Source organism: Lipophrys pholis, assembly GCF_963383615.2.
Source record: "Lipophrys pholis genome assembly, chromosome: 10".
NCBI classification, from domain to species: Eukaryota; Metazoa; Chordata; class Actinopteri; order Blenniiformes; family Blenniidae; genus Lipophrys; species Lipophrys pholis.
In genome coordinates this window covers 32,180,712-32,195,977 of record NC_137640.1, presented here as the reverse complement: position 1 = coordinate 32,195,977, position 15,266 = coordinate 32,180,712, and the positions used below count along the sequence as shown (strand labels likewise).

Sequence of the window (15,266 nt, the reverse complement as noted above, 5' to 3'; positions counted from 1 at the left end):
GATGCCATATCAACAGGATGCCATACCAACAGGATGCCATACCTACAGGATGCCACACCAACCGGATGCCATACCTACAGGATGCCATACCTACAGGATGCTATACAACAGGATGCCATACCTACAGGATGCCATACAACAGGATGCCATACCAACAGGATGCCATACCAACAGGATGCCATACCAACAGGATGCCATACAACAGGATGTCATACCAACAGGATGCCATACCTACAGGATGCCATACCAACAGGATGCTATACAACAGGATGCCATACCTACAGGATGCCATACAACAGGATGCCATACCAACAGGATGCCATACCAACAGGATGCCATACCTACAGGATGCCATACCTACAGGATGCCATACCAACAGGATGCTATACAACAGGATGCCATACCTACAGGATGCCATACAACAGGATGCCATACCAACAGGATGCCATACCTACAGGATGCCATACAACAGGATGTCATACCAACAGGATGCCATACCTACAGGATGCCATACCAACAGGATGCCATACAACAGGATGCCATACCTACAGGATGCCATACAACAGGATGCCATACAACAGGGGGACATTCGATACTTTTCCAAATAAACAGAGAAGACAAAAAAAGACATTAGATCCAGCCTGTCTTACGTAGGACCAATGTCTTCAAATGGTATGGTACTATGCAGTAATCTTTATAACATTAAATGGCTAAAATAAAATGTTTTCATATTATATTCTTTTATATTATTTATTATACACTGCTCAAAAAAATTAAAGGAACAGTTTTTTATCAGGGTATGGCATGAATTCAATTGCACTTTTCTGATAAGGTTTTGGTCAGGTACGTGGCAGAGGGGGTTGTTAATCAGTTTCAGCTACATTGGTGTTGATGGAATTAACAACAGGTGCACTAGAGGGGCAACAACGAGATGGCCCCCAAAACAGGACTGGTTTTGCAGGTGGAGGCCATTTCAAGTTCCTCCCTCTTGATCTTTTTCAACTGTTTTTCCACAAGTGTTGGCTTTAGCTAGAGTCATTATCACGACTGGGAGCATGAGGCGATTTCTTAACCCTCCTGAAGTTGCGCAGATTGTCCAACTCCTCCAGGATGGCACATCCATGCGTGCTGTTGCAAGAAGATTTGATGTGTCTCCCAGTACAATCTCCAGAGCATGGAGGAGATTCCAGGAGACAGGCAGTTACTCTAGGAGAGCTGGACAGGGCCGTAGACGGTCCTCATCCCATCAGCAGGACCGATATCTGCTGCTTTGTGCAAGGAGGAACAGGTGGAGCACTGCCCGAGCCCTACAGAATGACCTCCAGCAGGCTACTGGTGTGAATGTCTCTGCCCAAACAGTCAGAAACAGACTTCACGAGGGTGGCCTCAGGGCACGACGTCCTGTAGTGTGCCCTGTGCTCACTGCTCAGCACCGTGGAGCTCGATTGGCATTTGCCATAGAACACCAGAATTGGCAAGTCCGCCACTGGCGCCCTGTGCTTTTCACAGATGAGAGCAGGTTTACCCTGAGCACCTGTGATAGACGTGAAAGGGTCTGGAGAAGCCAAGGAGAGCGCTATGCTGCCTGCAACATCATTCAGCATGACCCGTTCGGTGGTGGGTCAGTGATGGTCTGGGGAGGCATTTCCATGGAGGGACGAACAGACCTCTACAGGCTAGTGAACGGCAGTCTGACTGCCATTAGGTATCGGGATGAAATCCTTGCACCCATGGTCAGACTGCTGGTGCAGTAGGTCCTGGGTTCCTCCTGGTCCACGACAATGCCCGGCCCGGCCTCATGTGGCAAGAGCATGCAGACAGTATCTGGAGGATGAAGGAATTGACACAATTGAATGGCCCTCACGATCACCTGATCTAAACCCGATAGAACACCTCTGGGACATAATGTTTCGGTCCATCAGACGCCGCCAGGTTGCTCTTCAGACTTTACAGGAGCTCACTGATGCCCTTAGACAGATCTGGGAGGACATCCCACAAGACACCATCCGTCGTCTCATTAGGAGCATGCCGCGACGTTGTCAAGCATGCATACAAGCACATGGGGGCCACACAAGATATTGAAAAGAATTTTGAGTTGCAGAAGTTGACTTTAGGCAAAATGGACGAGCCTGCCACATCATTTTTTCACTTAGATTCTTGGGGTGTCTATATACTGAGCCCTCTGTAGGCTGAAAACTTTTATTTCCATCAAAAGATGTGGCATCCTTTTGTTCCTGAGACATTAAACTGTCTATATCAGTATAGATATCCAACATTCTTTTTTCACCATTGAAATCTGATGTGTTTTCAAAGTGTTCCTTTAATTTTTTTGAGCAGTGTATTATATTTATAATACTAATATTTATAATAGCTTACATTTTTTCCAAGAGCAATTTTTTCATGGGTATATAAGTTACTAGCTGTGGTTCTTTGAACTCCTTCTGCAGGTCTGGGTGTTTGTCCTTCAGGAGTGTTGGGGCCTGAGGATTCCATGATCTCCTCCGTAGATTCAGTGAACTGTTTCTCCAGGTTACTCCCCCGAAAGAAAACACCACAACAATGGATAGGCCATAAAACAGCAGGGGAGCGAGCCAGACCCCGGAAGTGGCCAATGAGGACGCTTGAATCCGACCCGAACACACCACAGGGGTCCAAACCCAAGTTACTGAGACTCACGTTCTATCAAAGCTCTCGGCTGTTCAATCCGACCATGGAGGGAGAAACGTCTCTCCCTCCTCAGGATGGTAAAGAGGGCAAAAGAACAGAAGAACCACCAACGCCAGCCCGCTGGACGAGCAGGACCCAGTTTGGACTACATCTTCTGTTTTCCGCTATTTTTCCTGTTTTTGGGAGATTCTGGAGACCAGAGCCAGTGTCGTCTCCTCCCAAGATCATCCTCTCAGTTGCACTCCTGCAGCTGGAGCCAGGCCTCTGAATTTCAGGACGCTGAAATTAAGACCCGGTAACAACCAGTTACCACCGCCTCCCAGAACCAACAGCACCATGGACGGTGCTGTCCAGAACCAAAGAACTATCAGGGTGAGAGCGTTTGTCTGGGCAGAGAATAGTTAGAATGATGTTCTGTTGAAAATGCAATGTGTTTCCATGTGCCGCTCAGAAGGCAGCAGCCTTTCACGTTGTTTGTGTATGCGCATTCACGCGCACTAAGTCCAGAACGCTGGTTTTCCACCTCAGAACCAGAGGTCCAAGTGAGCTCCAGGCCCACTGGGAGCTCTGTGTGGAGGAACCAGGGTTCAGAACCGAGCCTCACAGAATTCTCTGTCTTTCTCTTGTCTTCATCCTCTCTCATCTCTCCCTCCTCTTTCACTAACCCGCAGCACCCCACTTATCTGATCAAGATAAGCTCACACTACTGCATGTCAGCTGCTGCAGAGCAGATCTGTTTTGATCACAGGAGTTCTAACTGCAGGACCCGACCTCCCCTTAGGACTCTGGTGATCAGAACCGGGCCAACGGAACCGCCCGTTCGTTACGCCCTCGGTAGACTAACTCGCTCCGAGACCGCCCTCGCGCACGCGCGCTCGACGGACGTCTTGTTTATCTGGCCGCTAAGCAACCGCCGCGTCCCCAGAAAGAGCGAGTCATCACACACCATCGTCACGCACGCACACACGCACACACGCACACACACACACACACTCTTTGTACATAGTGTTTGCTGTTTAATAGATTAGATCTCCGTGTTAGATGTCGTTTGCTATTTGAATGTGTTGATTTATGAGATGATTTCCGAATTATTTATGAATTAATACATTTTTATTAATAAACGCCTGTTAGCTGAATTGTACGCTTCTTGGTGATTATTGTGTATTTATTGTTGACAATTCACTGGTTTGTAACAGTCTGTGCTCGGATCTCACACCTTCCAATCTATTTAAGATTGTTATATTTTATGCAGAAATATTAACTAACTTAAATAAACTTTTTACAAACGAGACTGATATTTTGGTGTTAGCTATTTCCAGTTTATCTGGTGGCGCCCCGATTTATTATTAATACATAAATAAGAAATTTATGCAAATTAATAATTTTTTTTATGAAAAATTATTTTCGATAATGTTTCATTTTTTTTGTTTTTAAAGTAATTATTCAATTACTTTAGGAGTTGTTAATGAGTAAATGACCATTTACTTCCATTAATAATTTCAATTTTTCATAAATTACTTCCAGTGATTTATTACTTTTAGTAATCTATTACTTACAGTAATTATATGCTAATAACCAATCATAAACCCCAACAGGAGTTTAGCAGGTTAGTAGTGTAGCAGGTTAGTAGGTTAGTAGTGTTTCCTCTCTGGACCAGACGTGTTCTCTAACACTGTTTACTCAGTGGAGCTTCATTTTGATGGAGACACCGGGCTCTTTTGTTTTGAAGACAAGTACTTCATATAGTACTTCTAGTACCTGTCTTTTAAGTTATGGCCTTGTGGATGCAGCAGCATCCCCCCCCTCCATTAGTGATGTACTCCATTCTTTTTACAGAGTTTCGACAGGTCGTTTCAGTCAGGTAACCATGCTCACTCTCACATGGACCAAACGCCATGACATTTACACATGCACATCCGGTTTTCTTTTCAAAGTACAAGCTCGGTTGGGAGAAGATTGTTTTGAAAATATGTTACTTTGACTTTCATTTTGAAGTTGTGTCCAGGAATGTTGTTGGTAAATAAGGTCGAGTATGAAGCGCTATTCAGTTGCGGATCTCGGGTCGCAGCGCGGGAGGGCGGGCACGACGTCCCGGAGAAACCGGAGTGCAAAAAAAAAAAGAAAAAGAAAAAAGAAAAAAGAAACAGCAACAGACAAAGGAGGAGGCTGCAGTAAAATGGACTGACTGCTCAGGACTCCCAGATGAGGACTTTATTCTTATGATGGAGACAATAGATAAGAAACTGACTGTTCCAAAAAAACCTAAATTAAGTAATCTGATTGACAAACTTTATGAAGCTGAATTACAAAAGTTCAAAAGGAGACTGGCTGCTGTGCGGAAGGTATCAATTGGAACTGATCTGTGGACAAAGAAAGGACAGACAGCTTCCTTCCTGGCTGTAAGTTCAGGCTAAACACCACAACACCTATTGCTGGCCCTGGAACAGGGAGCCTGTCCTCACACTGCACAGACTGTCAAAGCATGTGTGGACCAATGTATGCTAGAGTCGGGCCTATCACATGACTGGATCCTCACAGTAATAACAGACACTGGCAGGATTATGGTGGCAGCTTTTAAACACACCACACCACCTCTGAGGATTCAGAACCAGAACACCTCCCAGGATTGGAAGTGACTCTGATGCTGAAGATGAGGACTCATTCAGATTTAATAGAAATTCCCATTATTAAGATTATGCCTGTTGAAGAGAGCTTTTTTATGTAATCCTACTTATTTGTGTGCATTCTTTTTAGACGCTCACAGTGAGGTGGATAGAAACTCCTTCCAGCTGGTGGTCCACAAGATGCAGGAGGAGACAGGTGTCCAGAGAGTCCTTGATGAAGCAAGGTCAGTTGTAAAGCTTTTTCACAAGTTGCACCACAAAGGATACTGGATGAGTGTGGCCTTACTGTTGTCAATGACTGCCCCACACGCTGCTCAAGCACATTCACCATGGTTGCACGACTCAGTTTGCCAAGTCTCCACCAACATGGGACGGGACAGCTTGCTCCATAGTGAACGGCAAAAGCTGAAGTCATTGGATGAACTCCTGCTGCCTTTAACCCTTCAGAGAGACACCATGTCCATGTCCTTGGGGATCCCTGCCATCTTGGATCAGCTCAGCCACCTTGCTGACTTTGAAGACAACACAAGCCATCGAGATCTTCATGTTCTTGTGCAGAAAAGGAAAAGGAGTGTGAACCAGCGTTTTGTTGGGTCTTGGACCCAACCCATGAAAAGTTCTCACCACTTGTGGCGGCTGCCTGCTTTGTCAACCCTGCTGTGTGTGAAACCCTGCTGGATGAGGACAATATTCAGGAACTGCTGAGATGGGCCGAGGACTATTTGGTCCAATCCACTCAGTCACACGCACAACATGAGGACCAGCCTGAAGACGGTGGAGAGGAGAAGGAAGAAACCAGAGGAACTAGAACCAGCACAGTCCTCATCAACTGGTATGAAACCTAAACAGGGGACCAGGCCTGTCACCATAACACATTCTGCTTGACAAGAAATTGTCCCAGAAATGATTGCCATAAATGACAATATTGTCGTTTTGATACCATTTTTCAACTAATATATTAATAATGGTGTAATAATGCAAGTATTCCTTTTTAAATATAAATAAACTTTTATTTCTTAAGAATATTTAAAATTGAAATTGTATTATGAAAAAAAGAGATCGTAAATCTCCGAAATAAAGAATCAAAACCACCTCATGTCCCCCTCTCCTCCTCACAGGGTCTCATGCTGCTCTCAGGTGTGTCAGGTCCCCCCCCCCTCCCCACACTAGAGTGATTGACAGGCAGTGTTGGGAAAGTTCAGTTTCTACATGAACCAGTTCAAAGTTCAGTTCACAAATTTTAATATGAACTAGTTCAGTTCATAGTTCTACATTCATAGTTCCAAAAATAAACTAGTTTTTCAATATGTTGCTGCGAGCTTTGGAGTTACGTGATGCACCTGAACGCATCACCCAGTATCAGCAGCATGAAGCTCGTTAACCCTTAAAAAGCCAAGTCGTCCTCCGCAGGGTTCAAAAAGAAATAGCAGCTCTCACCAGAGCTGACCTCATCAGAGCTGACCTCACCAGAGCTGACCTCACCAGAGGCCGGCGCACCAGAGCTGACCTCACCAGAGGTGACCTCACCAGAGCCCCAGAGCAAGGGCCATGTTGGCACCAAGTGCTTTCCTAAAAATGAATCCAGCCAAATCAATCTGTTGTCTCCACTGGCAACACTTATGCACATCTTATGGTTCAGATTGTTTTCTGTTATCGATGCTATAGCTCCATATATATTAAAGAGACGATGACCTCATTGTTTTTATTTTGAAGTTGAAAATGGTTGCAGTTCCTGCCCCTGATGGCCTTTATGAATGTGCAGCCCACCTATTCCTATGTTCTATTGGAAAGGGCTCTGAGCTCTGTGACCCATAACTCTGGTATTCTGATATGTCTCACTGGACTATCTTTGTGTCTTTCCTGATTCCATTTGAAGTGATATCATAGAGAATTTCAGCTGACTAGTTAACAGTGAACTGAAGCAATGTGTTTTTTAATACTAGAGTTACACTGATTCAGAGAGAGCAGTCCGATGGTATTATTGCCTATTCACTTTTTCTCTTCCGTTTTTAATTTTCACTAATGGCGCTGCTGATTTTACAGTATTACAGTCAATAAACGTTGGTTGCAAATAAGTTAATCTGTGTCTGTGTGTGAATTGCACAGTCATACCTGAACATTCCTGAACACATTCAGAGAGGTTTCATTTCATCTAGGTGGACATGACTTTCAGAAACTGAAGTTTACATTTTACCATTTACACACTTTCTAGTCGACTAAATCTACTGTCGTTTTCGTCGATTATAATCTTATGATATTTAGTCAACTAAAACTAGACTAAAACTAAATGACATTTTGCTGTCCAAATGAACACGGCTCTAAAGGAAGCATTGAGCCTCCTTTCTTCAGCTTAGTGAGAATTCCAACGCTCCTTATCATCTTAAACACTTCAGGGGTTAAGGAGAAGTGGATAGGAAAGGAGACAGGAGGGACTAATAGGAGATAGGAGGGACTATTAGGACACACCCAGAAAAGAACATGAACCAGGATGTGGAGAGGCGGAGCTTACCAGACCCTCCGAGCTCTCGGGGTCTTTGTAGTTCTCCGTCCGGTTCTCTCGGTTCTCAGAAGGAGGACGTCGTTCCCAGCGGACAGAGTACTCTGAGCAGATTCCCGTCAGGTGGAACTCGTCTGCTCGCTTCACGCTGAAATCTGGAACCTGCAACCGAGTCAATGAACCAAGTCAATAAGTCAACAGTCAAAGCATCAACAAGTTGACAAGTTAATGAGTCTGAATTGAGTTAATGAGTTAACAAACCAACATGTTTACAAGTTAATGAGTCTGTGAATTGACTTAATGAGTCATCGAACCAACCACTTGATGAGTTAATGAGTCTGAATTGAGTTAATGAGTCAATGAATCAACAAGTTGACGAGTTAATGAGTCTGTGAATTCAGCTAATTGGGTTAACTCAATTTTGGGTTAGGGCAGGGGTCGGCAACCCGTGGCTCCGGAGCCTCATGCGGCTCTTTCGTCCCTCTGCTGCGGCTTGGTGAGCCTCGGTCCCTCTTCAGTTCACCTCTGAGTGGAGCGGTACGGTACGGTAAGGCAAAGCGCAGCCAGACCAACTGTGTTGCGCGGTCCTACTCCAGAGGTACGGTAAAATGTAGGCGGCTTTGTGAACGACGCGGGGATGTAACATCATTACGCAACAATAATCACAGCTCCCAGCAGCTGCAGTTGTGCAGCCGTCGGAAGCTGTCAGCTCATTGGCCATCTGAAGCTGTCAGCTCATTGACCGTCTGAAGCTGTCAGCTCCCAGCAGCTCATTGGCCGTCTGAAACTGTCAGCTCCCAGCAGCTCAATGGCCGTCTGAAGCTGTCAGCTCCCAGCAGCTCATTGGCCATCTGAAGCTGTCAGCTCATTGGCCGTCTGAAGCTGTCAGCTCATTGGGCATCGGAAGCTGTCAGCTCATTGGCCGTCTGAAGCTGTCAGCTCCCAGCAGCTCATTGGCCGTCTGAAGCTGTCAGCTCATTGGCCGTCTGAAGCTGTCAGCTCATTGGCCGTCTGAAACTGTCAGCTCCCAGCAGCTCATTGGCCGTCTGAAGCTGTCAGCTCCCAGCAGCTCATTGGCCGTCTGAAGCTGTCAGCTCATTGGCCGTCTGAAGCTGTCAGCTCCCAGCAGCTCATTTGCCGTCTGAAGCTGTCAGCTCATTGGCCGTCTGAAACTGTCAGCTCCCAGCAGCTCATTGGCCGTCTGAAACTGTCAGCTCCCAGCAGCTCATTGGCCGTCGGAAGCTGTCAGCTCATTGGCCGTCTGAAGTTGTCAGCTCCCAGCAGCTTATTGGCCGTCTGAAACTGTCAGCTCCCAGCAGCTCATTGGCCGTCTGAAGCTGTCAGCTCCCAGCAGCTCATTGGCCGTCTGAAGCTGTCAGCTCCCAGCAGCTCATTGGCCGTCTGAAGCTGTCAGCAGTTCCTTTATATGTGACACAGTGAAAAACTTTCTCAATCCAAACTGCAGCGTCCATCTCCTGCTGGATCTCCTCTCCTTTTACTGAGAGGAGCGTCTGAACCTCGACGTTTCAATAAACCCACTCAACAAAACCACCAGTGTGCAAAGCAGCGTATGTGAACAATGACAGGAGGGTTTACGACAGATGAGACAGTTTACTATTGCAGACTTGTTGAGAGTGACGGTCGTCACTACCAGTCAGCAGACGTGTGGAGGAACGACGCTTCATGCTCACTGCCACGGAGAGAACAGTTATTCACCCGACAGTAAGTAATACACAACTGAATGACATTGAAAGCCACACCCCTCAGTCATGGTTCAAAAAACCCTGATCTCCCGCATATATGTGCTGATTTAATATTATTATAGCGACGACGAGGGGGGGGGGGGGGGCTTCCAGTGTGTTCTGTTCAGTGGGAAATGAGTCCAAATGGCTCTGGAGTGTTGAAGGTTGCCGACCCCTGGCTTAGGGTTATTGAATCAATGAATGAATTAGAGTAGTTAATGAGTCAACAAACAAGTTGACGAGTTAAAAAGTTAAGGAGTCCAAGAGTCAACAGGAATCTGGACTGAAAAATCTTCATTCAAGATTCAAGACCTTGACCAACACGTGGGTCTCAGGTCTCATGTCTAAAGAAATCAGGGAGAATCAACACCCGGGATTCAAGATTCAAGAATCAAAACCCGGGAATCAAGATTCAAGAATCAACACCCGGGACTCAAGATTCAGGATTCAAAACCCGGGACTAAAGATTCAAGAATCAAAACCCGGGACTCAAGATTCAAGAATAAAGATCAGGGACTCAAGATTAGAAAAATTAAGATCAGGGACAAAAGATTTAAAAACTAAGACCCAAGATTCAAGATTAAAGAATTAAGACTCTGGAATCAATTTTCAAGAATCAAGACAAGAGACTCAAGATTCAAGAATTAATAACTGGGTTGCTGACTGTGGTTGCCGTTGTTGCTGACTGTGTGGTTGGGGTGGATACTGACTGTGTGCTTGGGGTGGTTACTGACTGTGTGCTTGGGGTGGTTACTGACTGTGTGCTTGGAGTGGTTGCTGACTGTGTGGTTGCGGTGGTTACTGACTGTGTGGTTGGGGTGGTTACTGACTGTGTGGTTAGGGTGGTTACTGACAGTGTGGTTGCGGTGCTTACTGACTGTGTGGTTGCAGTGCTTACTGACTGTGTGGTTGGGGTGGTTACTGACAGTGTGGTTGCCGTTGTTACTGACTGTGTGGCTGCGGTGGTTTCCTGACTGTGGTTGCCATTGTTACTGACTGTGTGGTTGCCTTTGTTACCGTGTAGTTAACATTGTTGCTGACTGTGTGGTTGCGGTGATTACTGACTGTGTGGTTGCTGTTGTCACTGACTGTGTGGTTGCCTTTGTTACCGTATGGTTAACGTTGTTGCTGACTGTGTGGTTGCAGTGGGTACTGACTGTGTGGTTGGGGTCGCTACTGACTGTGTGCTTGGGGTGGTTACTGACTGTGTGGTTGCCTTTGTTACCGTGTGGTTAACGTTGTTGCTGACTGTGTGGTTGCCGTTGTTACTGACTGTGTGGTTGTCGTTGTTACTGACTGTGTGGTTGTCGTTTATGAGTGTAGGAGTGCGGTGGTTACTGACTGTGTGGTTGCCGTTGTTACAGTGTGGTTGCCGTTGTTACTGACTGTGTGGTTGCGGTGGGTACTGACTGTGTGGTTGCGGTGGGTACTGACTGTGTGGTTGGGGTGGTTACTGACTGTGTGGTTGCCATTGTTACTGACTGTGTGGTTGGGGTGGTTACTGACTGTGTGGTTGCCGTTGTTACTGACTGTGTGGTTGCCGTTGTTACTGACTGTGTGGTTGCCGTTGTTACTGACTGTGTGGCTGCGGTGGTTTCCTGACTGTGTGGTTGCCTTTGTTACCGTGTGGTTAATGTTGTTGCTGACTGTGTGGTTGCGGTGGTTACTGACTGTGTGGTTGCCGTTGTTACAGACTGTATGGTTGGGGTGGTGACTGACTGTGTGGTTGCCGTTGTTACTGATTGTGTGGCTGCGGTGGTTTCCTGACTTTGTGGTTGTCGTTGTTACTGACTGTGTGGTTGCCTTTGTTACCGTGTGGTTAACGTTGTTGCTGACTGTGTGATTGCGGTGGTTACTGACTGTGTGCTTGGGGGGGTTACTGACTGTGTGGTTGCGGTAGCTACTGACTGTGTGGTTGCCGTTGTTACTGACTGTGTGGCTGCGGTGGTTTCCTGACTGTGGTTGCCGTTGTTACTGACTGTGTGGTTGCCGTTGTTACTGACTGTGTGGCTGCGGTGGTTTCCTGACTGTGTGGTTGCCTTTGTTACCGTGTGGTTAACGTTGTTGCTGACTGTGTGGTTGCCGTTGTTACTGACTGTGTGGTTGTCGTTGTTACTGACTGTGTGGTTGTCGTTTAAGAGTGTAGGAGTGCGGTGGTTACTGACTGTGTGGTTGCCGTTGTTACAGTGTGGTTGCCGTTGTTACTGACTGTGTGGTTGCGGTGGGTACTGACTGTGTGGTTGGGGTGGGTACTGACTGTGTGGTTGGGGTGGTTACTGACTGTGTGGTTGCCATTGTTACTGACTGTGTGGTTGGGGTGGTTACTGACTGTGTGGTTGCCGTTGTTACTGACTGTGTGGTTGCCGTTGTTACTGACTGTGTGGTTGCCGTTGTTACTGACTGTGTGGCTGCGGTGGTTTCCTGACTGTGTGGTTGCCTTTGTTACCGTGTGGTTAATGTTGTTGCTGACTGTGTGGTTGCGGTGGTTACTGACTGTGTGGTTGCCGTTGTTACAGACTGTATGGTTGGGGTGGTGACTGACTGTGTGGTTGCCGTTGTTACTGATTGTGTGGCTGCGGTGGTTTCCTGACTTTGTGGTTGTCGTTGTTACTGACTGTGTGGTTGCCTTTGTTACCGTGTGGTTAACGTTGTTGCTGACTGTGTGATTGCGGTGGTTACTGACTGTGTGCTTGGGGGGGTTACTGACTGTGTGGTTGCGGTGCTTACTGACTGTGTGCTTGGGGTGGCTACTGACTGTGTGGTTGCCGTTGTTACTGACTGTGTGGCTGCGGTGGTTTCCTGACTGTGGTTGCCGTTGTTACTGACTGTGTGGTTGCCGTTGTTACTGACTGTGTGGCTGCGGTGGTTTCCTGACTGTGTGGTTGCCTTTGGTACCTTGTGGTTAACGTAGTTGCTGACTGTGTGGTTGCGGTGGTTACTGACTGTGTGCTTGGGGTGGTTACTGACTGTGTGGTTGCCGTTGTTACTGACTGTGTGGTTGCCGTTGTTACTGACTGTATGGTTGGGGTGGTTACTGACTGTGTGGTTGCCGATGTAACTGACTGTGTGGCTGCGGTGGTTTCCTGACTTTGTGGTGAAAGTTGTTTACTGACTGTGTGGTTGTCGTTGTTACTGACTGTGTGGTTGCCGTTGTTGCAGTGTGGTTAACGTTGTTGCTGACTGTGTGGTTGCCGTTGTTACTGACTGTGTAGTTGGGGTGGTTGCTGACTGTGTGGTTGGGGTGGTTGCTGACTGTGTGGTTGCGGTGGTTACTGACTGTGTGGTTGCGGTGGTTACTGACTGTGTAGTTGCGGTGGTTACTGACTGTGTGGTTGGGGTGCTTACTGACTGTGTGGCTGCGGTGGTTTCCTGACTGTGGTTGCCGTTGTTACTGACTGTGTGGTTGCTGTTGTTACTGACTGTGTGGTTGGGGTGGTTACTGACTGTGTGGTTGCCGATGTAACTGATTGTGTGGATGCGGTGGTTTCCTATTACCGTGTGGTTAAAGTTGTTACTGACTGTGTGGTTGCGGTGATTACTGACTGTATGGTTAAAGTTGTTTACTGACTGTGTGGTTGCGGTGGTTACTGACTGTGTGGTTGGGGTGGTTACTGACTGTGTGGCTGCGGTGGTTTCCTGACTGTGGTTGCCGTTGTTACTGACTGTGTGGTTGCCGTTGTTACTGACTGTGTGGTTGGGGTGGTTACTGACTGTGTGGTTGCCGATGTAACTGACTGTGTGGCTGCGGTGGTTTCCTGACTTTGTGGTGAAAGTTGTTTACTGACTGTGTGGTTGTCGTTGTTACTGACTGTGTGGTTGTAGTTCTTAATGAGTGTGTGATTGCGGTGGTTACTGACTGTGTGGTTGCCGTTGTTGCAGTGTGGTTAACGTTGTTACTGACTGTGTGGTTGCCGTTGTTACTGACTGTGTGGTTGGGGTGGTTACTGACTGTGTGGTTGGTGTGCTTACTGACTGTGTGGCTGCGGTGGTTTCCTGACTGTGTTTGCCGTTGTTGCAGTGTGGTTAATGTTGTTACTGACTGTGTGGTTGCCGTTGTTACCGACTGTGTGGTTGGGGTGGTTACTGACTGTGTGGTTGGGGTGGTTACTGACTGTGTGGTTGGTGTGCTTACTGACTGTGTGGCTGCGGTGGTTTCCTGACTGTGGTTGCCGTTGTTACTGACTGTGTGCTTGGGGTGGTTACTGACTGTATGGTTGGGGTGGTTACTGACTGTGTGGTTGGGGTGCTTACTGACTGTGTGGCTGCGGTGGTTTCCTGACTGTGGTTGCCGTTGTTACTGACTGTGTGGTTGCCGTTGTTACTGACTGTGTGGCTGCGGTGGTTTCCTGACTGTGTGGTTGCCGTTGTTACTGACTGTGTGGTTGCCTTTGTTACCGTGCGGGTAACGTTGTTGCTGACTGTGTGGTTGCGGTGGTTACTGACTGTGTGCTTGGGGTGGTTACTGACTGTGTGGTTGCCGTTATTACTGACTGTATGGTTGGGGTGGTTACTGACTGTGTGGTTGCCGTTGTTACTGACTGTGTGGTTGCTTTTGTTACCGTGTGGTTAAAGTTGTTACTGACTGTGTGGTTGCGGTGATTACTGACTGTGTGGTTAAAGTTGTTTAATGACTGTGTGGTTGTAGTTCTTACTGAGTGTGTGATTGCGGTGGTTACTGACTGTGTGGTTGCCGTTTTTGCAGTGTGGTTAACGTTGTTACTGACTGTGTGGTTGCCGTTGTTACTGACTGTGTGGTTGCATTTGTTACCGTGTGGTTAACGATGTTGCTGACTGTGTGGTTGCCTTTGTTACCGTGTGGGTAACGTTGTTGCTGACTGTGTGGTTGCCGTTGTTACTGACTGTGTGGTTGGGGTGGTTACTGACTGTGTGGTTGCTGTTGTTACTGACTGTGTGGTTGGGGTGGTTACTGACTGTGTGGCTGCGGTGGTTTCCTGACTGTGGTTGCCGTTGTTACTGACTGTGTGGTTGCCGTTGTTACTGACTGTGTGGTTGGGGTGGTTACTGACTGTGTGGTTGCCGTTGTTACTGACTGTATGGTTGGGGGGGTTACTGACTGTGTGGTTGCCGATGTAACTGACTGTGTGGCTGCGGTGGTTTCCTGACTTTGTGGTGAAAGTTGTTTACTGACTGTGTGGTTGTCGTTGTTACTGACTGTGTGGTTGTAGTTCTTACTGAGTGTGTGATTGCGGTGGTTACTGACTGTGTGGTTGCCGTTGTTGCAGTGTGGTTAACGTTGTTACTGACTGTGTGGTTGCCGTTGTTACTGACTGTGTGGTTGGGGTGGTTACTGACTGTGTGGTTGGGGTGCTTACTGACTGTGTAGCTGCGGTGGTTTCCTGACTGTGGTTGCCGTTGTTACTGACTGTGTGGTTGCCTTTGTTACCGTGTGGTTAACGTTGTTGCTGACTGTGTGGTTGCGGTGGTTACTGACTGTGTGCTTGGGGTGGTTACTGACTGTGTGCTTGGGGTGGTTACTGACTGTGTGCTTGGGGTGGTTACTGACTGTATGGTTGGGGTGGCTACTGACTGTGTGGTTGCCGTTGTTACTGACTGTGTGGCTGCGGTGGTTTCCTGACTGTGGTTGCCGTTGTTACTGACTGTGTGCTTGGGGTGGTTACTGACTGTGTGGTTGCCGTTGTTACTGACTGTATGGTTGGGGTGGTTACTGACTGTGTGGTTGCCGTTGTTACTGACTGTGTGGCTGCGGTGGTTTCC

General features: G+C 47.4%; 1 protein-coding gene across 6 annotated transcripts in view; it reads right to left on the bottom strand.

The window, feature by feature from the left end:
• The window catches only part of tut4 (terminal uridylyl transferase 4), a 102,040-nt gene that overhangs the window by 25,577 nt on the left and 61,197 nt on the right, over positions 1 to 15,266 (bottom strand). For all 6 annotated transcript variants that reach the window (XR_013935720.1, XR_013935721.1, XM_080473454.1 and 3 more), the window contains exon 10: positions 7,801 to 7,950. Coding sequence is in view for 4 of the 6 variants with exons in the window: in XM_080473454.1 (XP_080329580.1) it covers positions 7,801 to 7,950 (150 nt within the window). In the remaining 2 variants the exon portion in view is untranslated. The remainder of the gene's footprint in view (positions 1 to 7,800; positions 7,951 to 15,266) is intronic.